The 25058-nt window shown below is 32.9% G+C and overlaps 2 protein-coding genes and 1 pseudogene across 4 annotated transcripts; 1 reads left to right on the top strand and 2 right to left on the bottom strand.

Annotated features, from left to right (window-relative positions):
• Positions 1-2260: 2260 nt before the first annotated feature.
• Positions 2261-12037, bottom strand: LOC143549779 (multisubstrate pseudouridine synthase 7-like). The gene is made up of 19 exons (XM_077040590.1): positions 11866-12037; positions 11500-11578; positions 10167-10358; positions 9909-10094; positions 9273-9356; positions 8027-8163; positions 7861-7923; positions 7278-7365; positions 7085-7188; positions 6887-6989; positions 6714-6787; positions 5559-5623; positions 5267-5442; positions 4403-4470; positions 4253-4313; positions 4157-4194; positions 3230-3298; positions 2944-3154; positions 2261-2443 (listed from the first exon to the last, which is right to left on the bottom strand). The coding sequence occupies exons 1-19, from the start codon at positions 11949-11951 to the stop codon at positions 2414-2416; spliced, it is 1914 nt and encodes a 637-aa protein (XP_076896705.1). The 5' UTR covers positions 11952-12037; the 3' UTR covers positions 2261-2413.
• A 4088-nt stretch (positions 12038-16125) lies between these two features.
• On the top strand, positions 16126-21932 carry LOC143549756 (3-hydroxyisobutyryl-CoA hydrolase-like protein 1, mitochondrial; annotated as a pseudogene). The gene is made up of 14 exons (XR_013138192.1): positions 16126-16333; positions 18478-18583; positions 18716-18796; positions 19909-19977; positions 20066-20129; positions 20216-20295; positions 20390-20473; positions 20558-20642; positions 20732-20817; positions 20909-21091; positions 21166-21264; positions 21335-21436; positions 21533-21574; positions 21658-21932. The product of XR_013138192.1 is annotated as a 3-hydroxyisobutyryl-CoA hydrolase-like protein 1, mitochondrial (transcript).
• A 269-nt stretch (positions 21933-22201) lies between these two features.
• LOC143549757 (putative mitochondrial import inner membrane translocase subunit TIM21) lies at positions 22202-24689 on the bottom strand. Of its 2 annotated transcripts, XM_077040581.1 has the most exons (7): positions 24466-24689; positions 24253-24401; positions 23140-23318; positions 23016-23064; positions 22811-22930; positions 22553-22728; positions 22202-22470 (listed from the first exon to the last, which is right to left on the bottom strand). In XM_077040581.1, exons 1-6 carry the CDS (start codon positions 24605-24607, stop codon positions 22570-22572), a joined length of 798 nt encoding a protein of 265 aa, XP_076896696.1. In that variant the 5' UTR covers positions 24608-24689; the 3' UTR covers positions 22202-22470; positions 22553-22569. The 2 variants fall into 2 exon arrangements, with proteins under 2 accessions (XP_076896696.1, XP_076896695.1); XM_077040580.1 differs by having other exon boundaries at positions 22202-22728.
• Between the last annotated feature and the right edge of the window lie 369 nt (positions 24690-25058).

Genomic DNA, 25058 nt, shown 5'->3' on the forward strand with positions numbered 1-25058 from the left:
ATATTAATTAAAATGCCTTGACAAGATTGTGAGTCTTTTTTTCCTTCAAGTGTTATAGTGTACACACAAAGAGAATAAAAATTACAATGTAAGAAACTCATGTAAGAAACTTAGGCCTTGTTTGGTTTGTGAAATTCAATCAAGAACATTTTGAAAAATCAAAATAGAAAACAATAATTGATGAATTCAAGGAACTGAGATTGAAATAAAAAAAAAGCATACTAATTTCATTATTCCTTTACCAAAGCTTAATTCAGAAAGTGATATATTTCAAAAAAAAATGATGTCACAGTTTAAAACAACTGAACCAAAAATGTATCAAATTCAACCAGAAGTTTGGATAAAAAAAACGAAGATGGTTATATTTTAGACTTGTAAATAAAGAGAAAAGGAGTTGTAATGATATTTTTTTTGGTACAGGGTACTTCTGTATTTTAAGTTTTTTTAACATTCTGATGTCATTAACAAATTTATCAACCAAACGAATTAAAATTTTTTTAAGGATTTACTTCAAATTCACATTCCAATTCATTTACACAGCATTCCGCGAACTAGGTGCCCCTTAATTATCATTTTTAGGTTTTCTTTAGCTCGGCAACTCAAAGCTCTACTTGTAAGTTACATATTTTTCTAATTATTGGACTTGAACTCTCACCATTTAAAAAGAAAAAAGTTTTATACGACAAGTCGATACCGTTATGTCAAAAGCTCTTTAGTAATTATATATATATATCTTTTAGTGTTTTGTATATTCACAAAAGTTAAAAATAAAATTTTACAGCAACACACACTCTCTACTATATTCATATAATCACCACACCTGCACAATATCTGAACCCAAGGCCACTTACCATAACGATAATGTTAACTTTTAATGTTATATAAATTCTGGATATTAATAAAATGATAGGACACAACATTAATTGACTATTAATTACAATTGAACAAATAATATCTAAACTCACAACCACTTAGTTGGGAAGTACACCACTTACCACAACGATAATGTTAACTTTTAATGTAGTAAGTTTTAAATATAGGTAAAAAGGATAGACGTCAACATACTTGACTATTGAGGCAGTGCGCTGGCGCTAATAGTCACGTCAACGCCACCTAATCGCCACCTAATCATCTCCGACATTCAACCTTTGTTATCTTCACCGTTTTCTATTGTTTTTTTATTTATTTTTTATTTGTATATTGCGTGCGCGCGCACAGAGAGAGAGAATGGCCTGGGTTTACAAAAGTTTACAAAAGCAGGACGACTTCCCTCCGAACGTATACTCTATTCGGTCTAAAGGTATCGGTTTTACCTCATACAAACATTGTGTTAAGTGTATGTAATCTTGATATAAGCATTGTTATTCCTCTTAGTTGTTTATTTATTTATTTTTTATTGGCAATGGTTGCGGTAGCGGCGGTGGTGGCAACAGTGGTGGTCGGTGGCGGTGTCGGGGTAGTGATGAGAGTGTGGTGGAGGTGATGTAGGGTGAAAGAGATGGTGAAATGAATGTTTAGCTTAGCTTTGTAATTTGGCTTCGTCAAGTGGTTTGATGATAGTAGGCGATTCAAGATGGCTAAATTGATATACCCTTTGAGCGGGTTAGACTCCAATTACATAATATAGAGAACGAGACATTATTTTTTTGAGACAATTTTATATAATAGTAACCAAGTTTTAAAAGTGTTCTAATTAGATCATTCAACTTTAAAAAGTGTTACAATTAGATCAATCAAATTTCATATTTTATTAAATTAAAGGTTTTAACATGTTCTTTTAACGTTTTTATTTTTTGTTTCACATAGGAACTCTTTTCATCTTTTTTTTTTATGTTGACGTTGAACGGTGACGTTAATTTTTATTTTTTATTTTTGAATTTTAATATAATTAACGTTTTTTTAATTTTTTAAAAAACAACTACATATATTGGAAATTCCGACCCCACATCTTATCCTTCATTTCTTTCTTAACAAACAAAAAAATCGGTAAGACTCAATTTCAAGATTTAGTGACCCGATTTGAGAAATATGCATGAGTGACCTAATTAGAACGCTTTTGAAAGTTAGTTACTATTTTATGAGATATTTCTTATTTTTTTATCGATTTTTTTCTTAACATTCAACAAAACTAGGAGGCCTTTTATAAGGCTTACAAACAAAGAAACGTGCATATGCATGAGCTACCAAAAACATGGTCAATACCACGTACGTATATTCATCCAATAATGCGGATTACACACGCATTATCCGATTAACTAAATGCTAAAAACCGGTTTCATCCCGAACCTATTGAGGCCTCCATCATTTATCAGTTGTCCAGATATGAATAATTTTTGCCAAATCCAAAAGCATACTCAAATCAACTGTTATAAAAACAACAAAATTTCATGAGCCAAAGCGTTTTCGGACAAGTCTACTGATTTAATGCCTTGTGGAAAGCAACCTGTGAAATCAAAAACCCGTAAGCACCCATGCAAACATAAACACGTGACGAGGAGACAACCAAAAACTATAATCTAGTTAAATCAGGAATGTAACTTTAGTTAAAGACTTGTGGAACCCACACCAACTTTATCTTCAACCTCCATCGGGTCCATTTGTGGGTCCCACAAGTCTTTATCGCTTTTTATTTTTATTTTACTTGGGACCCGCCTGGTTTTTTTAATGATATATGTATTTATTTTTTAAACAAAGGGTAGTTTGGTAATTTCATTTAGACTTAACTGGAAAATTAATACAACGATGTTAGATGCTAAGGACCATTTATGTTATGAAAATGCAACTATCGGGCCCATTTGTGAATATTTTTACAACCACAGGGATCAAATATGTAGTTATTAAACCTCCGGGAGCAAGCGTGCAAAAACCGTAAACCACAGAGACCAACCATGCAGTTAAGTCAAAAAAATAAAAAAAAAACTTGCTGTCGTGTATAATACTTACAGAAGTTGATGTTTTGAGCAACTCCCTGATTGCCATAGTCGCATAGCAAGATGCTGCAAGTGTGAAGCTCAACTTGAGGGCTAGCTGCTCCGTCAGCAACTCGTTTTCTTGCAACACCGCTTCTTCATTTGGTGTTTTGTTGGCATTTGTAACTATGTCTAAATCCGTCACTGTCAACGGGATACTTACATCTCTATACTTTATCAACTCCCTACAACAAACAATCTAGATTTAAAATTTCATGTATCTCGTGTATACATATAGAAAAAAGGAAGAAGCGAGTAACCATTCAAAATCCTTTGCTTTTCCAAATACGCGCCGATAAGCTCCAGTCATGCTGGTCAACGAGAACTCCCTATCATATTTTTAGTAGCATTTATTTATTACAAAAATACAATAATTGTGACAATGCTTATATGCACATCCATCTTAATACATGTACTTAAATTTAATTGAGGATTGGTATTTGGTATTATTGCTCACTGAATATGTTTTTTTCACCAATTTTAATGCATTGTTTATTTAACTTTTATCCACAAAGAAGTATGTAGGGCTGTAAACGAGCCGAGTCGAGTCGAGCCAGAGTGTGCTCGAGCTCGAGCTCGGCTCGTTTTCTTTATCGAGCTGAAAAATCGAGCTCAAGCTCGGCTCGTTTTAAAGCTTGAGTCGGGCTCCTTTAATTTGTTTAATTTTTTTTTATTTATTATTTTTTTTATTTTATATTTTACAAATTTTGATATATAAAAGACAAAAATTATAATTTTAGCATACATATTATATACAAATTATAAACTAGAGAATTTATAACTTTATATGTTTTATTTTAGTTATTCTTTTATAAGGTTTTAGGTATCGAGTGACATAATATATGTATAATTTTTATTTATTTATTTCTTGGCATGCTATTATTATATATAGATATTAAAATTTAGGGTTTAATCAAAACGAGCCAACGAGCCGAGCTAACAAGTCAAGCCAAGACCGAGCCACGAGCCGAGCTGACCCTGGCTCGAGCTCATTTAGGATCGAGCTTTTACAAGCCAAGCTATTTTCGATCTATTTTTAAGCGAGCCTCGAGCCGCGGGCTTTTTGAACAGCCTACTGATATCCAGTTTGCTAGCACCCTCTTAACAAGAGGATATATAGTGTATCATATGGATGTAATGCAAATCATGTATGCAAATAGAATAAAAGACGAAGCAGAATAATTTACTTGACGTTATGCGTACTCTCTGTCAAGCTGACACCATCCTGTCATGGAACATACATTATATTCGAGATTGATATGAGATTGTAGTAAAAAACACACCTTGTTGGCCAAATGTTGATAATACTGTTCAATGTCGTTATGTGGATAAATTACTCTTGAACTACCATATAAAAATGTCAAATATAAATAAATAAATAAATATTCAACAAACCAAAAGTTTGATGTAGCATCAAGTGTGAAGTTCCTTACCCAGGCAAAGGAAGGACAACATCGGTATAAGTGTAACGACCGGAAGCAAGATCTTCATTGTTGACAACCTATAAACAATAAAACAAACGTATTCATAATTAACAGAACAAACATGAACAGAGTTTGAGTTAATTTATTTTCGTGAACGTTTAGTAATGTGTTCACTTATGTTCATTAATTTTTGTTACGTTCGGTTTCAGTTTTGGCATTAATATTTTTTGGTTTATTATCCTAACATTAAACTTTATAGATTTATTAACTTTTATTATTTTACTAGCTTAACCTTTATACAAAATCTCGTAAAGCTAAATTAATATTCCCAAATTAATATAAGTTTGTTTGTATTTATTTATGTTCATTTGTGTTTGTTTACGTTTGTCTTATTGTCTATGTTCGTTTATAGAGTTAATGAACGAACATGATTGAATTATCTATAATAGTGTACAATTTCTATGCATATACTTTAGAACACAATTTAAATTTTATATAGAATTCAATTCTTCTATAAGGAAATAAAATATTTCAATAGTTCAATACTAGTTAGATGATTTTCATTATCTAATTATATTAGTTTTATAAATATATTCAAAGAATAGTAGATTAATAGTAACAATTAAACTAATATAATTATGTAACATAATATATTTAAAAAAAATTCATTATAGTGCGCTTTTTTATTTTCTCAGGCCCTAGTTTCTGGCGCCTAGCACCTTTGATAACTATGAAGAACACGAAACTTCGCCCAGTATATGTTCACGAACCGTCTGTTTGTGATAAAAGCTAAACGAGCGAACACAAACAAGGTCTCGTCCGATCCGTTTACAGCTTTAAATTAGCATCTTGTATGGTATAATTTAATCTGACCTTAACCGACGTGTAATTTTCTTCAGATGCATGTGCATCAGCCTCATCTAAATGGTTATTTTCAGAGGAATCATTGCACACAATGTCTTCATATTCAGAATCATCAACTTGCTTAACTTCGTTACAACTTTCCTCGTTGCAATAAACTAAATCCCCTAATACTACTTTATCAATCCCTGAAAAAACACAAATTTTTTTATACAAGAAATGTAATGCACAAAAATACATTTACAGGAAAGAAAAACATAAGCTATTGAAACATGTTTTTAAAATAATCATAAATGATTCAGACCGTATTTTTGCACTCTCATGCTAGCAGCATGGTTCCACAGATAGCTTTGGTAACTGTGCACATACCTGAAATGTAGACAAAAATCCATTTTATATGACAAAACATAAAGCACAAGTAGTTTGGTAAAATAGGCGGGCCGGGTCAAAACGGGTTCAGGCTAATGATGGGTTGGTATAAAAAAGATTCAACTTGGTTCGGGTCAGAATTGGCTGGTTTAAGAAAGGTTCATCTTGGTTTGGGTCAAAACGGATTCTGACTATAATAGGTTCCGGTCAACTTAAAAAAATGTATCAAATGACTAAATTATCAACAAAAATAACAAAATCATAGCCCTATTGCAGTATTGCCAACACAAGAGCCAGCAGCATCAAAAAGCATAAGTTAAGACTCAAACATCAAGAAATATCAATGGAATTAGAAATGGTAAATTACAAACAAAGTGGGGGCCTAAGAAAAAAAAAGCGCACTTGAATAATTTTTTTTAAATATATTATGTATTAGAAATATACTACTATTCTTCATATTAAATAAACAAAAGCCATTATATAACATTTAATATCACCATTTTAGTACCAAAATTCTAAAAGAATCCAGATTCAAGTTCAGTTCCAAAACTTGAAAAACAAAATGTTCAAAGTAAAGTACCAAAAGTTCAAATACCAAAATGTTGAAAAGATGAAAACCAAAAGTTCAAAAAGTAATAAATAGTAAAGGTTCAAATGAGCATTGTTCTTGATCCGTCATCAATACCTATTGAGGTGTCATCAACTTCAAGAAGCGAAGGCCTAGGAACTCAAGCGCATATATTGGGCCTCACAAGAAAAATGGGCCTAGGCGCAAGAAGCGAGAGCTTTTAATAACTATGCTTTAATTCATGATCCATTTCTTGAGGTTGACTCTTAATTTATGTTTTTTATGCTATTGTCTTTGGTGCTGGTGATAGGGATATGATTTTGTTCTATTTTTGATAATTTAATCACTTCATACATTTTATAAATCGACCCATCTTGACCGAGCCTATTTAGCCAGAACCCGTTTTGACCCGAACCAAACTGAACCTTACTTAAACCAGCTCATCCTGACCCGAGCCCATTTTAACCGGAACCCGTTTTGACTCAAACCTAAGTGAACTTTGCTAACAAAAGTGATACTTACATCATTCTAAGGGTCCTAGGTACAGCCTTCATAGCTTGCAAGTAGTTCCCGGGACTCTTTTTTAAACACTGCAGCTGATATAAGAGAAAAACATAACTAGTTAAAAAAATTTAAAAAAAAAAATATTAATTACTAAATAATAACATACGAAAGGAAATTAACAATAAACTTACTATGGCCTTTTCAGCTACCAGAAACCGAGGAAGTTGTCTCAAGGTCCCATCAATGTCCTCACTTTCTTTATAGTATTCCCTTATCCTCCTTATATCATCCCTTTGTGTCCAAAATATTATATTAAAGAAAACAAATAATCATGAAATACATTTTTCAAATCATTCAAATAACTTCACGACACTCAAATTGAAAGGATATCACCATCCCTCGGATCAAGAATCATGCCAACTGCCTCTTTCCATTCTCCACGAAGCAATTTAGCACCAATAAGGTGAGTAGGTACAGAACCAGTACCGAATCGCTGTTCCAAGATAAATGGAAAAGCTGATGTGGCAAGCAGAATAAAGTAAAGAAAATTGGAATAATAAACACTTAACAGAATATCAGTACCTGCATGCCAAAATAGTTTATGAATCCATGTTTTCCTAATGCATCTGCTGCTGCCTTTACCGTATCCTCTGAATCTGCAGCCACTCCCCTACAAAAAATTATTAAATAATCACATTTCTTTATGCAAAAATTACAAAAAATTATTAAATAATCACAATTCTTTGTGGAAAAAAATAATGTTGTAAAACTCGCTAGGCGGTCCCTAGGCGGCCGACCCCCTTGTAGGGAGTACTCGGAGGGTACTCGGCTTGTACTCGGACATGATAAATATAACATAAAATAATTATTGGATATTATATATATGTTAAGATAAGCATAATTCACGTCAAAATAAGCATAATTCATATGAAAAAAAATAATTCAAAAAATTCATGTTTTGTTGTTATTTTTAATTTTTTACTAAAAAAAATTATAAATAAAAATAATAATAAAACAATTGTGGCCGAGTAATCCCGAGTACTCCGACTTTTGACCGAGTTGGACCTTGGCGAGTAATGATGGCCGAGTTGGGAAAAGGCGGCAAGGTTGTTGGAATCAGCATAATGTAATTAAAATAATGAATCTTATGAATTTATGTACAAACCTTAGTGTGACTGTGAATCGGTTCCCGTGGAGTTGACCAAGAACAAGCCCTTCGTTGACATAACTACATGCAACACAGTGACAGATTCAGATTCTATGTGTTACGATAAAGATAGATTAAAGATGACCAGACCTAGAGGTTTAAAGTTTAAACTTATTGCGCTTACCAAAAGTTACCAACTTTAATTCCGATTAATCTTTTATTTAGACTAGCCAACTTATTCGCACGCTGCTTGAACACGGTTACTTGCTGAGTTGTTACTGCACGCTTGTCTTTTGTACCAGAAAATCCAAATGACCTTGGCTGTAAAAGTTAATATTAGTAACTGCAAGTGTGCGGATTGTTTATACATAAGACCAACCTTATAAAAACTAAATAACCGAAACGTGAGCACCCTTATTAAATAGTATAGAAGGAGAACAATTATGTTTGTTAAATTATATATTAATTTTTTTTTGTTGTCTTGTCAAAAGTCGAAACCGGTTTGAGTCATAACCAACCGATTTAAAACATGTAAACTTTTGTTTGCATTATCAAGAGTTACAAGTCGAGACGGCCCCAAAGTTGTTATCCTAGATAGTGATGGTAATCTTTCAAAAGCTACATCGAATGTTGTATACAAAGAAGCAATGTTGTAAAAGTAGGTTTCCAATGCCGAGTACTCCCCGAGTACTCGCTACAAGGTATGTCGCCGAGGCGAGTTTCTTTAATTCCGCCTAGTTTCTAAGAATTGACTAAATGTGGTCAACCTTAGTCAGAATCGCAACTAGTCGGTGAATTTGGGCCGATTTTGGCTTAATGACTAACAATTTTTAGAATAATTTATTACTTAAAAATGTATTTCTCTTATTTGTATTGATCTTTACCTATTTTGTTATAAATATTAGTAAATTTATGATATTCGACATATATATAATATCCAAAAACTAATTTTTTTTAGATTTACCATGTCCGAGTACTCCCCGAGTACTCCGAGTACACCCAACACCACAGTCGGCCGCCTAGGGAACGCCTAGCGACTTTTACAACCTTGCAAAGAAGTATTTAGAAATTTGTAATAAATTTTTATATATTTTTTCATCTTTCATGTCATATTTAAGTTAACTGATTACAAATTTATTTGATTTTCAAAATTTCTTACATTATACTTATTAATATGTTTTAAGAATAAATTTTTTAACCTGTGTGTCACACGCCATATAGGCTAGTTGTAACATAAAAATAGAAACTTTTATGACATTGTACGGGATATTACAAAACAAAAGTGTCGCAAAATTATATGGGATGCAAGGATTAACATTAACGTAAAGTAGTGAAAGAGAGAAAGCATATACTAAAAAAACTATTATTTTCACCCATTCTATCGAATATTATACCAAATAATGAGTAAGCATCACAGTAAGAAGCAAAACCTGAATCCCAAGCATCTTTCCAATCACGCCTAATGCCTCTTGTGTATCCTTGTTTTCCTTACATAGATGAAATCTGAAAATGCGCTTTCATAAATATAAATGAGACATGATTGACATTTCAAAACCGATTATATAAACTTTCTAGTTGTTATAAACACCATTAGCTATTGCCCATTAATTTGTAAATAAATGCTAATAATGCACACAAGTGACCACTAATTAATATGTAGGGTGAGGTTACTGTACAATAATTGCTTAACGTACGATAGGTACGCGACACGCTCAAAGGCAAAAATACTAAAACACTCAGCCAAAAACTAAAACTCTCAGCCAAAAACCTAAAACGCTCAGCCAAAAAACTAAAACGCTCAAAAACGGTTTTCATGAAGAAAAGTGAAAAATTGATCGATTAACGATCCAAAATTGTTTATTTCGGTGAACCAATGATTAATTGGATATGTATTGACGACTTCGAGATCTTGTGATGTGATTTCATGGATCGAATTTATGAATATAAGTATTCTTGTACCTAATGTACGTTTAGCAATTATTGTATTCTATCTTTTCTCTTAATATGTATATATGTTTATGATCTAGCAAATTGTAAAACTCAAAAGTAATAATGACCTGAGGAACTTCCCAATGATTTGGCCAGTGATCTGAACCCCGACTATCATAAGGTGTGTCACCTCTGCCTTTGCGTTTCTTAGAACCGCCATTGGAATTGAATCTCACACGAATGCATTTTGATGAGGGATCCGGTCCATCTACTGTGTCGGTAACCAAGAACCTGAGTTTTTCTTTAAAGAAATTATGCATCGCCTGCGTAAATAATGAAATTCAATTACAAGACATACAAACGCGCGCTATTAATTAATAAATAAATATTCATACGGTTCGGTGAAGTTTATCGGAAGATGGAGAAAGAAGAATGGAGGTGGGTCCCCGTTGATGTTGATGTATGAATTCCTTGAGGGAATGGGCATCGGAATCGCCAGCTAGAGCTCTAAAGGATTCGATTTCAGTATCATGATTAGCGTTGAGTTGATCTGTTGCGTTGGTTACAGGTTCCTCTGCTTCTACTATCTGCTTGATAATAATAAAAAATATAATCTTAAATATATATATAAACGAAACATCTCTACATTCTCTCAAGCTACCAGATTGCTTTATTTGTAAATAGAAACTTCTCATGCATTTGACCCGAATTCACGGGTATGGGTCACACCAAACCCAGATAGCCCTTAAACGGGTTATAACATCTCATTAAATTAAAAATTAATCTTATCAAATATTTGATATGAAAATCCTATAAAATAGGAATATAATAAAAATTAATATCCGAATTAAAAAATAACAATATTAGTTATAATTAAGAAACAATTTTATAGTAAAAAAACAACTGAGTCATGGGTCTCACCAAACCCCAGATAGCTTTTAAACCCGAGTTATAACATCTCATTTACTTGTGAAACCCTTTAATCATCAAATCCTAAGTTTATTATTAACTTCCTTACAATAAATAAATAAAATTAAATCCAAAAAAATATATAAATATTAGAAACAAATAAAATAAAACAACTTTGTAATACGGGGGATAAAAGCTAGTATAATATAGGTATATTGGTTTTTATTAATCCAAACTATTGTTTGTGGTCATTGCCGATCCCAATTAACGAATTGGCTGCTGACGGTCCCAATTTTTAACGTATTTGTTCCTAACGGTCCGCGACTAACAGAATCCTAGCGTCGTTAGTTGTAGGTCGCCTGAAAAGTCACATTTTTTGCCGAAAAACACCACCAAAAACAACGCCACAACCACCAATTGACTCACCGCCAACCAATCACCACCACTTGAGCATCATAAACCGATTACGACGATGGTTCTCAGGTTCCGTCGACCTCAATAATTTGCGCTTTTACTAGAAAACGGTTCCTAAATGTCCGATACGAAGTTACCAAGATGTTTGGGACGAAAATGTTGAGTTTTCAGGAAAAAAATGTGAGTTTTCCAGCAAAAAAAAAACGTTTTTCCGGCGTGTTAGAATTCTGTTAGTCGCGGACCGTTAGAAACAAATACTTTAAAAGTTGGGACTATCAGTGACCAAAAGATAATAGTTGGGATTGATAAAAACAAACATACCTATAATATAATATAGATAGATGATTAACAAATAAATAAAAGTGAAGATTATATATAGAATAATGATATATCTTGTGAACCTACCTCTGGTGGCGGTTGAAGTGAGATCAAATGAACAACATTCCCGTTCAAATCCACTTCGTTTACCACAAAATCAGAATATCTGAAAAAATAATAATAAAAATAAAAATAATAAAAATAATAATAATAATAATAATAAATTTAGCGAAAATGTGAGAAGATGCTTATAATAATAATAATAATAGCATTCGAGCTGAACAGCACTAAAGTTAGCTGGAACTTTAATAATAATAATAATAATAATAATAATAATAACAGTTATGAATCATGCCCCAAAGTTAGCTGGAACTGTCGAAAGCCGATTGCTTTGAATGAAGTAAACAAAATAATAATAATAATAATAATAATAATAATAATAATAATAAAGACCTTTGCTTGAGAATGGCTTGGAAACCAGGGAGGGGTGAGATGAAGCAGGAGATGCCTACGTCGGATTCTTCAAGGGGGGATTTCATTATTATTGATTGGGAGTGATGGTACTTGGAATAATAATAATAATAAGGTTTGGGTTTTAAAAGCAAGAGGTGCTGCAACAGGAGGTTTAAAGAGCGTTTGGGTTTTGGAATAATAATAACAAGGTTTCTTTTTTACTTTGAAAATTTTCAATAAAAAATAATTTTGAAGGTTGTAAATAATATATTTTTAAAATAATTAGTAGTTTTTAGATAAACGTGTAATAAATTATAAATTTTTGTTAAAATAAGTTTGGAGTGAGATATAATGATCATGTAAACAAATTTTAGTATTCTAAAAACTTTAAGCGAACAAATAAAACTATAAAATTGACGGAATATGAAAAATATAAAGGGTAAAAATAATTGTAAGCTTATATTTATGTGTTTTGTCTATAAATTTATATATTTGTTCATATATAATTATATATATAATAAATTAAAAATATTCGAGCCGAACTGAACCGAGCAGATCTTTGCTCGTTGCTTGGCTCGTTTACAAACCGAACCGAGCAGAGCGGCTCGTTTTCAATCAAGCAAAAAACGAGCGAGCGGCGAGCGGTTTGGGTGGCCCTAATTTTAGGGAACGGGTTCAATCGAACACGTAAAAAAAAGCTTTTTAGTATTATATATTTTTCAATTCGACATCGTTTACGTAGAAATTTCAACATCGAATCCGTAGAAATGTTTCCGTTGAACCCTTAGAAACCTTGACAACGAAATTAACCCACATTTCAATTATAAGTAATTTGATTTTTCTATACTTTTATTATGTGATTTGACCCGAACCACTTAACCGGACTAGACAAAAAAACAAGAACTTTAGTGATAGACAATCGATCGTTCGCCCCTCTAAAATTTTCGAAACCCGTAGAAAAAAAATCTTGGCTACGCTGTTGTTCCCAAGTCTCATTTAACGAGATGAGGGGAAGGAATGAGAGCTATGACAGAAAAGAAAGCTAGGGGAAGGAATGAGATTTATGACATAAAAGAAAGTGAATAAGTCAAATGACTTCTTCCTAGGCCTATTAGCGAACCTTCTCTCCAGGCATTATGAAACTAGAAGTATTCTTGTCATTGCTTCGACTCATATTCCCCAAAAAGTGGATCCCACTCTAATAGCTCCGAATAAATTAAATATGTACATTAAGATACGATGTCTTATTCTTCCACAACAACGAAAGCACTTTTTCACTCTTTCACGTACTGGGGGATTTTGCTTGGAAAAGAAGGCTATGGGAAGGAAAATGTGTGATTTATTTCATGTTTCTGAGTTTAATAAAAAGGAAATTAAATAAAGGAAACTAAACATTTTAGGTGTTTCTGAGTTAAGAGGAAAAGAAAAGAAATATACAATTTTCTTATTGTACTCTTTAAATAAACTATAAAATGGAGTTAGATATGATAGTAATTTAGGAATTGATATGAAGTTATTATTAGGCATAAATCTTTTCGCTCCTAATCTCTTCAATTTGGGAGGGTGATAATATGCTCAAATTTTCTATTCTTTTCCTTCTTTTCCTCTCTCCCATTATTTTCTTAAAAAATCTATATAACATGATTTTTTTCATATTTTTCACTCTTCTTGCAGAATGCGAAGGCTTAGTCTACATCTTCTACTACAGATGTCTGCAGATGTGGTTCGCATATTATAGACATTTTACCTATAAGAAAACAAACATCACCTACTACTGTGTAACCAATCCCTAATTTCCTTATTGCTCATTTGCAATTCCAGTTTGAGATGTATATTTTTAGGTTTCATGTGATTCGGGGGGTTTCCAAACTTGCTTGTTTTATTTAATTAAACATATCCCTTAAATAAGATAAGTTGTTGCTCTGATGGCTAACATGTGTTACGTTAATATTCTGGTTTTTATCATACTTGGGTTCGAGCCCTATTCCTGGTGACTACTTAACCAATTACTAGTTTTAAAAATCCCCATATTTTAAAATCCCCGTAGATGCACATCACGACATTTGAACTAGGTTGAGAAGTACACTAGTTATACGTTAACTTTAAACGTGATAATTTCAATAGATAAATAAAAACGATGGAAAGTAATATCAATGTAATTGGCCTTGTGGTTCAATCGCATATTCGTATGAGCGTGATAGTTGGTTTGAAATTTTTATAGTCTTAGATTCGAAACCATGCTCAATGGAGTTTTCCCACAATGGTGGGTTTTCTCTAGATGGTTTACCTGAATGAGTCAGACATGAAACGTCAAAATCAGTCATCACATGTCAAAGAGACATTTGGTATTTGACAAACCTTTTCTGAAAAATGATATTAGTTGGGTACTAATTACATTTAAAGACAATGATATTATTTGTCTATTAAAATATTTTTTAGGTAGATAAATATCATTAACGGTAAGTTTAATCATTTTCCTTGAACAAATAAATATCTTCTAATGGTCTAGGTTCACAAAATCCTTCTAGGTAATAGCTTAATATGGGTTTAAATGAGCAAAGCCACTCGTAAGTTACTCGTCTATTGAAGATTGACTCGTCTGTTTGTCGAGACTCATATAGTAAATAAGTTTAAGCTCAAGCTTCACACGTGCCAAGGTCGAGTTTTTTCGCTAGCTTAAACAAACTTTCTAGTTAGATACTTTTTATTTGCTATATATAATCGTTATTACTTTTTATAGTTGTACAAGAAATAACTGTATAGTATATTTATGCTATATATTACAATTATACTTATAAATATATATATAATATTAAAAACCAAATTTATAAATTAAATAATTAAGTATGTAACATCTAATGAACAAGCTAAGCCTAAGTAAGCTTAAGTTTATAAAACTACTCACGAGTCGAGTTTGAATTTTATAATCGAGTTCTAGTGCTTTACTAAGGGGTAATTTGTTATAGTATCTCCATTTTAAAAGTAATAAATGTGCTTGGATATGCGAGAATTTGCAATGAGAATGATGTAACCAAGCTTGTAGCCGTTAAACATGATATGATAGGGAAATTCGGTCAATGTGCGGCAACATTCCTCAGATCATTAATTTCATATATGTCACCGGAGCGCAAGTGTTTGGAGGCGACAACCGAAACTCGTTGTCAAATGTCGGTTTTTTGCTTTGTTAAAATCCATAATAAGAAAAAATTGTATACATTTATGAACAATATAACTCTGTGATTTCGTTTTTAGTATATGTCTAATAATATTTATTTTATAAAAAAAGTAATATTTATTGATTTTGTTTTGCATTTATTAAAATTAATTTTTTTGTAGTATAGTATATTATGACCATTTTATATTATTAATATTTATTTAATCGCCATTGATCAAAAAGTGAACGATATATCAAGGTTTTCACATCTTGATTTTTCTATGGTTATAAATAGCATTGCTAAACTTGTTCAATACTTCAATTTAAGACTATAAGCTTAAAAAAGTATCATCTCTTCATTTTGCAATGAAGGCTTCAAGTTTTCTTTGTGTCATGGTGATGGTAGTCACAATAAATCTTATGGTGCAAGTGCATGCGGATGTAGAGGAACATTGTTATGTGGATAAAGTACTTTATGCGTGTTTTCCTTATCGATTCGTTACTAAAATAGACAATCCACCTTCAGAGTGTTGTCAAATTCTCCAACACCAAGAAAATTGCCTTTGTGACTATCAGGAGCCTGGACCACTTCATATTCCTGGCATTGTAGGAGTTGCGAAAGGTTGTAATATCAAACTGCCTACTTGTTTACATAAATATTAAATAAGTTAATTGTTGAGAAATCATTTATATGTTTTAATGAATTATGAATAATCGTTTATGTAAGCTCATTTGAAGAGCATTTAATGTACTTAAAAGTATAATTCGCTACATAGTTTTTATCTGATATTTTATTTGAGACAAAGATCTAGTGACACATGTATAGTCGGTTTAGTTATAAGTTATAACAGATTATGAGTCACATAGTTTAATAGTTAAACATTTAAACCACTTGTCCACTTATACTCACATAGCTTTATAGTATCTTTAATTTAATTATTCTATAGTCTACACAATTTAGGCAATTGGATAAGCCTTTACGTGGACTAAGGGAGATAAACATCAAAGATTGTGATGTCGTGATAGACTTCTTCTAAAGTTCTAATCATGTTGTATAAGTATTTATGAGTACACATCTCTATTCAAATCTTATGCTTAATACATATATGGAAGCAAAACAATATAGCGAGTCTGAATGTTTGACAGAATACTAGCAAGATCTATCATTGATGCGCTTTTTCGACGTTGTTTAACTCGCTCGTATATAAACAATTGAAGCAATTGAAGAGGATTATTTGGTAGATCTATTTCATGAGGGTAGAAAGTATATCCGAGGCGAGGTCCACTTAATCGAAGCTTAATATCATTAATTAGGTGAGTTTCATTTGCTTTGTAAATAGTTTACACATGTTATAGAAAATGTTATTATAGTACATCAAATACCACTTCTTTATAATTACGAAGCATATGTATAATAAATAACACGTAATTACATATATAATTACGAAGTATTATATATGTTATTAGACATAATTATACATGATGTGTGAGCATTTAATAAATCGTTTTCATATAATAATATTGTATTCAAGTGAAAGAAAATAAATAAAAATAAAATAACTTAATACAACGAAGTATATAAAAATTATATGTGCTTAAAGGTAGTTTAATTAAAATAAAAGAAAATTCAAAATTGTGGTTATTTCAATTTTGTTTTTTTGGTTATAATTTAAATCAAATTATTGATGAAATTGTCATCTTCTAATTAAATCTATTAAGTTACATTATTTTCCAGATTCACTTTACATCTCATCTTAAAGTTTACTTATGTTTTTATCCGAACTATGTTAATATATTTTATTGAGTATGTGAGCCATTTTAGGAAAACAACTATGTAAGGGACATTATAATATGTGTATGGGCATAGCTTTACGACAAACATGTATGTTTGACGTTTAGTTGTGGTGGTTTGGACTGGTACAATAGTGAGATGATTTGTGTATTTAACTGGTATTTGATTATGTGGATACTATTTTATTTTTAATTAATATTCAATAACTATATATTTATTGTATTTAATACTAGAATTATTAGAGATACGACAATACGACATAAATCATTCATATCAAGTTTGATAGATTAAATTAATAACTAATACTATTAAAGTCTTCTGATATTTAATATCATGTAAATTCATCTCTTCAAATATCAAAGTCTTATCACCACTAATCCGAGAAACAAAATTCTTTTAATTGAAATTAAAAAAAATATGCTACAAAATTATTACAGAATATAAAATATACATTAAATATGAGTCTAAACTAAAATGTATCTGGACTAGATAAGGAACATCGAACATGCCATGAGACAAACACCTAAGAAGATGACCCCATACGTCTATAAATGATTTAGAAAGTAATAAATAAATACATTTTTATTTTTAACAGCCAACGAATTCTCCAAGTAAGCTATTTATTAAATTCATCACAACAAGATACACTCGCATTTCGAGTCGGGAATAACCTTAACCTAAAGTGAACACCCGCTCGAAGGCACGAGTTCAGTTCAAAGATCCAATTAGTTGACGCCATCTACTTGGCTAGTCTCTCATCATCACTCTGGCACCGTTGAAACTAAATGTTGGCGACGAGAATCAAACTTGGATCACATAAAATACCAAGTCTATTTCTGATCACTTCACCACCAGCACATAGGCCTGGAGTCAATTACTTAAATATAAAAAAACTCATATATTGTATTATTACTAGTTGGGTGCCCGCACGATACTGCGGGATATGCACGCAAACATGACATCGAACGCCTAAGCGGTGTTATTGTTTCTGTACGTGTGTGACTGCACAATAGTATGTGCATAACCCGATGATTGTATGCTCGTAATGCGACATTGGAAGCTTAACCGGTGCTAGTAAGCACGTCACACAACGATTGTAGGTGCGCACATAACGTTACATTAAACGTGTCTTGACCTACAATATGTTCCGTCTAACACTGTTCTAACCCCAAATCCGTTATAACTTGACCACTTTCGACCCGAACCCCTCCCGACCCGACCCAAACCAAACTAAATAAACCTTTTTTGTATTGAACTATTCCAACCTTAACCTTTAGACCCATGACCCGAACGACCGAACCCGTCTGACCCATTTATTGGTCCTTAATGGTAATCACGTAACACGTTAAGTTTTTAAAATAAAAAAATATAGCAATAACATACTCAAATCAAAGAGAATAAAATACTCATATTTAATGTTTTAAAAAAAACATTAACGTATGAAAAAATTAATAAACTTTTAAACATCACGGGGTAGTTGGTTTAAAATAAGTGATACATATCTAACAATTTTATAAATTTTTGAATAAATTAAAATCCACCCGAATGATTTTGTTAAAAGACAGAATTACCCCTTACGGTTTAAAAAATACAAAAACATATATATGTATTAAAAGTAGAACAGAAAAACATATGCTAGTTTGTGACCTTCATTTTTCACAGAGAGATGCATGCAGAGCTTAGCTAGAAGATCACGTCACCTTCAATTTCACCTTCGTTCCAACGAATTAGCACTTACAGCAACATCAACACCAGCAGCAACGCTTTTCTATCCGATCATCAATTAGTTACCACCGGCGATCCTGATTCAACCGTAACTCCTCCTTAGTTGTTATTAATATATTCATCACACACACACAAATCCATGATAATGAATTTAATAATGATAATGAATGAATTTGCAGGTGTTAGTTGAAGGCAATGCATGTTCCAGATCCGTCCTGCTTAATAGACCGTCGTTCCTGAATGCGCTTAACACCTCCATGGTATATATATATATATATATATTATTATTATTATTATTATCAAGTAGTGTAATTATATAGTGTAGTAGTGTAATTATGTAAGTTTAATTGTATAGAGTAATTATAATAACAATTATCATCATTATTATTATTAATTGCTGGCCGCCCTTTCTGATGTGGTGTAGTGGTAGGAAGACTGAGATCTTTATGATTTCCAGTTCAATCCTGAGGGCGTCCGGGTTTTACCATCAGTAGGCCTTCGGGCTGTAACTGGAGATAACTTGGAGGTGCTTACGGCTGGGTTGGGCCAACTGACAGTGGCCTTTTGCCATTGGGTCACCCCGTACGGAGTACCTAGGCGTTCTATGTTTGTTGGACGTTAAATAAAAGTTAATTAATTGCTAATCTAGTTTAGTTAGGTTATTATTATTATTATTATTATTATTTGCTGGTGTAGTTAAATTTGGTTATTTTTTTAATAGGAAGGGAGACTTAGATTTAATTAATTTTTTTAAATATGTTTGTTTGGAGGTCAACTTGATTATTTAATCTGTCCATGTTTCTGCTAATTTCTCATTTTTCATCCATGTGGTGATTTGTTTATTTCTTGATATTTAAATGCTTAAAATGCTTTGTTTGACTTATATGTTAACTGCTCTACTTTTTTGTAAAAAATCAAGATGATATTTATACTACATGTTTGACTGATTTTAAATAAAAAAAACGTTTGTGCGTGCGCCTAGGCCCTCAGGCGAGGCGTTTGTTTGCCATCCAGGCGATCAAGCGACCTTCGGCCCAGATTTTGGTCAGATTTCAGCCAAATCCTAAAAAATTAAGCAAAATTCAGAAATTTATGGGTAAACTAGTCGGAAACATCCTAAACTAGCCTTAAACAAGCTTAAAACATGTCGAAAAGCCTAAAAAAGGGTATGTTATGCTATACACCTGGCGTATCTCGGGCCCTGGCATTTAAAGCGCGTAGGCCCAAGGCTCAACCTTTGCGCCTTTGACAACAATGCCTTAAAGTAGAACATTTCGCCTTAATTAAACAGCATGTTGTTTGAGTTTTCCGTTGGTTTTCTTCTTGTTATCGGCTATAATTATGTTATTTGGGCACTGCTGGTGCTGTTCAGGGAAAGAGGTTGCAGAAGCTATATAAAAGTTGGGAAGAAAACCCCGATATAGGCTTTGTGGTAATGAAGGTAATTCTACAAACTAATACCAAACATTTGGATTCAGATTTTTACAAACTAATACCAAGTCACTGATAGTTCTGCGTATCTTTTATAGGGCAGTGGTAGGGCTTTTTGTGCTGGTGGTGATATTATTTCTGTTCATGATATGATAAGAAAAGGTATAAAGAGAAACCACTTATGTCGGTTTAAAGTTGGTACACTTGATATTATTTCTTACTGATAGTCTGATACAATGAATATGCAGGTAATATTGAAGGATGCAAGGAATTCTTTTGGACTATGTATAGCTTTATGTATCTTGTAGGCACATATTTAAAGCCACATGTAAGTAGTATACTACAACTCTACCTTCATGTTTAATCGGAAACGACGATTATTGAAACCAGATTGGATTACTGGTAGTTACTATTATCCATAGGTGGCTATATTGAACGGGATTACCATGGGTGGAGGGGCTGGAGTGTCCATTCCGGGAACATTTAGGGTTGCAACTGATAAAACTGTAAGCGTTTTTATACGCACTTTCTTTTTATTTCTATGTTTTTTTATTTTAATATGAACACTTGTAAGTTATAACATACTGCAGACTTTTGCTACGCCTGAAACGTTAATTGGTTTTCATCCTGATGCTGGAGCTTCCTTTCATCTTTCGCATCTTCCCGGTTATTTAGGTACTAAATTTACTCGTACTTTTCAAAATCGATTAAACATATGGTCAAAGGTAAGTGATGCTGAGTTTTATAAATTAATTTTTATGCAGGGGAGTATTTGGCTCTAACAGGAGATGCGTTAAATGGAGTAGATATGGTTGCATGTGGACTGGCTACTCACTATTCACCCAGTGCAGTAAGTTCTACTCATGACATATTAATTTTTCTTAATTTCATGATAACTATATATTAGTATATAATAAACTGTGATTTAAATTTCTTTGCAGAATGTTCCAGCACTTGAAGATTGCCTTAAGAATCTAGTAACCGATGATCCTTCTGTTATTGAAACGTGTCTATAAAAGCACAGTTATATTGACTTTCCGAATAATGCAAGTGTTATCAGGAGGACCGAGACGATTGACAAATGTTTCAGCTTTGATACTGTTGAGGAAATCATTGATGCTTTGGTAACAATGAAACTGTTGACTTGCATATTTGGATTTTATAAATAAGTTTATTAATAAAAGGGTAAAACCGACAGGAAAGTGAAGCTGGAAAAACTAATGACGGATGGTGCAAGTCAATATTAAAGAAACTAAAATACGCATCACCATTGAGCTTGAAGGTTGCTTTCAGATCTGTAAGTGTCTTCAAGATTTAGCTTCTTTATAAACTGAGTTTATTTTTATTTTATTTTGTTTTGTATTCAGATACGAGAAGGCCGGTTACAGACTTTTGATCAATGTCTAATTCGTGAATACCGGATGTCATTACAAGGAGTGGTTGGACATGTATCGGGTGATCTCAATGAGGTATATTATCACTTATTCACTTCTTCATCTAGTCATGTACCAATGAAAATCATATTTTAAAAGAGTATCACATTATCGGGTTAATATCTTCGTCAGGGTGTTCGGGCACGACTGGTGGATAAAGATTTTGCACCAAAGGTATCAACTTTTTATATCTTTTTCTTAAATGTTTGTACATCTTTGTTTATATGAACTTAGTTTTTACTTTTGAATATGTACAGTGGGACCCACGAGCTTAGAACACGTAACGAAGGACATGGTGGATCAGTACTTCTCTCGCCTCACTCCACTAGAGCCTGATCTGGATTTGCCTACGAAGCAACGAGAGGCATTTACATAAACGATAGCATGCTGGTAAAAGGGTACGGATTAGGGATGAACATAATTAATTTCTTAGAAAGTGAGAAAGCCATCAAGTTACGACACATGTATTTTTGGCAAACGATATAAATGTTCACATGTAATCACAAACCATTGTTTTGTTAAATGCATCACATACCAGTTTATATAATCTCGTACCACCATCGCAATTGTCTAAAACCACCTATTGAGAATCGATGATCGAACTAATCAAAGCCGTTTACCTTTGGTTATCCAATAACCAAAGTGTTTTGTCATGGTTCATTTTAAAACAATAACCGAACCAAACAAAACCGACTCATGTTTACCCCATTATAAAACGGCTTTTTGCGCCATTTCAGCTTTTAAAAAAAGGTCACATTAGAGAACCTAAATATCAAGAAAATAAATCAGTACAAGTCCAGGATTCAATAACCTTTTTTCCCATTCAATTGCTTCCTTTCAAATCAACCAAACAAGATTTTTATCATCCTCATTCCATTTACTACCTATCAAACATAACTTATTCGGGCTATGAAATAATTAGTGACAAAACCACCACCATTTGACACAAAAAGAGAGTGATAGAAAATGATACAAAATAGTCAAATGGAAAACAGACAACAGGATCAAACCCATTCAAGTGTCTTAAGCTTTTATGTATCATCAAAACAGAAGAGTGCGCTATCATTTGCCTGCATAAAACACAAAAAGAATCCGTCATCATCACCATTAAAACAGGCTTGATTGAAAATAAATAATTTATGTAACCTTTACATGGTGCATTTGTTTAATCAAGCGGGAATATAAGATTCAAGCAGCATCCTTGATGGGGATGGCGAGTGAATCTCAACTTGAAGATACATAAACTTCCATTGCTTATCCTCGTTGTCTTTAAACATTTCGCTGAAAACCTTACCGGCTCCGTGTGGGCCCCGGATGTAAAAATTAACCTACAATTATCCATTAACAAAATTAAAAAAGACGCGTTTTCCTAAACATAATTATATTATTAAAAAAAAGTTAAAGATTTACCTCAACATGCTCAACACCATCATCGTCCTTCCAGACTCTATTAGGGATTCGTTGGCGAGCCGCACGGTTTCTGGTTTCTTGACCGTATCCAGTTATAGGCGACCCGATCCTGACCCTAACCTAGTGTCCATGATAGATATTACGATAAATAATATTATATTTTTGATAAAAAAATGTTGTATATGAAACACGATAATGACGAAACCTGACTATCATCTTGAATCCTGCGCAGAGCCTTGTTAAAAACTTTATACCTAATGAACAAAAAATAATGAAAATCAGTAAATAACAAAGTATAAAAATATAAAACTTATGCTACAGAGTCATACTCTTTGGGTTCAAATATAAGTTCTTTAAATACACCATATCCTGCTGCAGCAGCAATTCCAAGTCCTGCCAGGATAACAACACTATACGAAGCTCCTTCAGTAAATGTCATTGGCTTTTCGGGTATGTTGTAAGTCGGTGCATCAAATGGATCTTCAACAGTTGTAACATCTTTCCTACTCTATAAAGTAAGACCAAAAACAGTTCAACACGTGTTGATATTAACATATAAAAACTTATAAAATAAACGACTTTAACAGTCTATTTTCTAATTCGCATCAATTAAACTCGTTAAGAAAGATTAACAGGCCTAGCTAGTCTCTTTCTGACACTTTCATACAACTTGGTTCACTCAAGACACTAATTTACTGCCTCTCATTACAGTCTGCTAAATAAATATCAAATATTGTCAGCCAATAACTGTTTTCTTTAACTTAAACACACAATCAAGCATTTGCAGACAAATATTTAGGCCTGTAACCGTACTGAACGAACACGAACAGGGGCATGCTCATGCTCGTATTCATGTTCATTCAATTAGCCTTAACCGAACAAGGACATATAATCGAACACATTTTTTGTTCGTGCCCATCCATTAAGAATATGAGCATGTTCGTATTCGACTATTCGTTCATGTTTGTCCATTTAAAACCTAAAGCAACAGTTCACTAATGCAAACAAACACAAACGAACATAAGTTAGCACTAATAAATACAAAAAAACCTAAAGCAACAGTTCAAAAATTCATCCAAAAACACATCTAAGCAAATTAAGATTTAATGTCATAAAACTTTCTTGTAATTAGATAGACCCTATTCCTTCACAAATGCAAACTCTTACTTTTTTTATTCACATAAATATAACTACTTGTGCATTTATTATAATTTAAATGAACCTAAACGAAAGCACATAAACGAACATAACAAGCATAAATGAGCAAACAAAATGTGTGTTCATGAATGTTCGGTTCTGCAGTTCGTTTACAGGCAGTGTTGTAAAAATCGCTAGGTGCTAGTCAGGCTAGCCAGCGACTAGTCGGGATTTTTGCAACACTGTAATTACAGGCCTACAAATATCACTAATTTCTATCATAACAAAATAACACAAAACACAACCTGCGAGGCATTCGCATTCGCATTGGCACTCGTCGACCGCGACGCTTTCGACGCAAACGATCTCTCGCCATTAACCCTCACATTCCCACCTCCATTAACCCGAGCAGCATGGAACCGAGACCTTAAAAACCCCAAAGCACCAAACTTTCCTGCAAAAAACCACACAAATCAATAAAATAAACCAAACCCATTAACAATTACACAAACCCATACCCGTTTCTTGTCTATTTGGTACTATTGCATCGGTTGTTAACCGCCGAATCGCAGTGGCAGTTGACTGGGAAGATGGAATGGAAGACCAGGATCTGTACAAGGATGTTAATTTGTGTAAAGAGCGTGTAGATGATCGAATCATAGTGTTGATTGATTGATTGATTGATAATGATAATGATAAACCCTAGTTTTGAGATTTGGGGGTTTTTGTTAAATAGTAAAGGAGAGAGAGTTTGAGTTGGGGAGGTTATGTCGGATATGACTTGTGGGGTGGGTCAGTTTTCCGCGTGTCGGTTTTTAAGTTTGAGTTTGGCTCGTGTATTATTACTGGTCCCAACATTTAGTTTTAGAGAGGTGATGATGGAGACTAGACGAGCATTTGGTTTTCATTAGTTGGATTCTTGTACTGACCAAATTTTATTTTACTGTATTGTCGTGGAGTCGGGAGAGTGTTTACGGGCGTTGGTATTAGATGAGGGTTTTTCCCGGATCAAAACACGAGTGTACCCCAATTTGATGAATTTAGTCAGTAGTTCATTTGAAGGACTAGTTGACCGTTTAAAATAAAAGGTAAAGCTTATGAATGGGTCCGT

Source organism: Bidens hawaiensis, unplaced genomic scaffold, assembly GCF_021521415.1.
Source record: "Bidens hawaiensis isolate Kalapana, Puna unplaced genomic scaffold, B.hawaiensis_p1.1 tig00015775_1, whole genome shotgun sequence".
NCBI classification, from domain to species: domain Eukaryota; kingdom Viridiplantae; phylum Streptophyta; class Magnoliopsida; order Asterales; family Asteraceae; genus Bidens; species Bidens hawaiensis.

Coding starts and splice junctions, on each gene's coding strand:
- LOC143549779 (XM_077040590.1), bottom strand. CDS start 11,951: ATGAAATCCCCCCTTGAAGAATCCGACGTAGGCATCTCCTGCTTCATC. Junction 7,924..8,026: donor ATTAAAGTTGGTAACTTTTG/GTAAGCGCAATA, acceptor TGTTGCATGTAG/TTATGTCAACGAAGGGCTTG. Junction 7,189..7,277: donor TAAACTATTTTGGCATGCAG/GTACTGATATTC, acceptor ATCTTGGAACAG/CGATTCGGTACTGGTTCTGT.
- LOC143549757 (XM_077040581.1), bottom strand. CDS start 24,607: ATGATTCGATCATCTACACGCTCTTTACACAAATTAACATCCTTGTAC. Junction 24,402..24,465: donor ACCAAATAGACAAGAAACGG/GTATGGGTTTGT, acceptor GGTTTTTTGCAG/GAAAGTTTGGTGCTTTGGGG. Junction 23,319..24,252: donor CGAATGCGAATGCCTCGCAG/GTTGTGTTTTGT, acceptor CTTACTTTATAG/AGTAGGAAAGATGTTACAAC.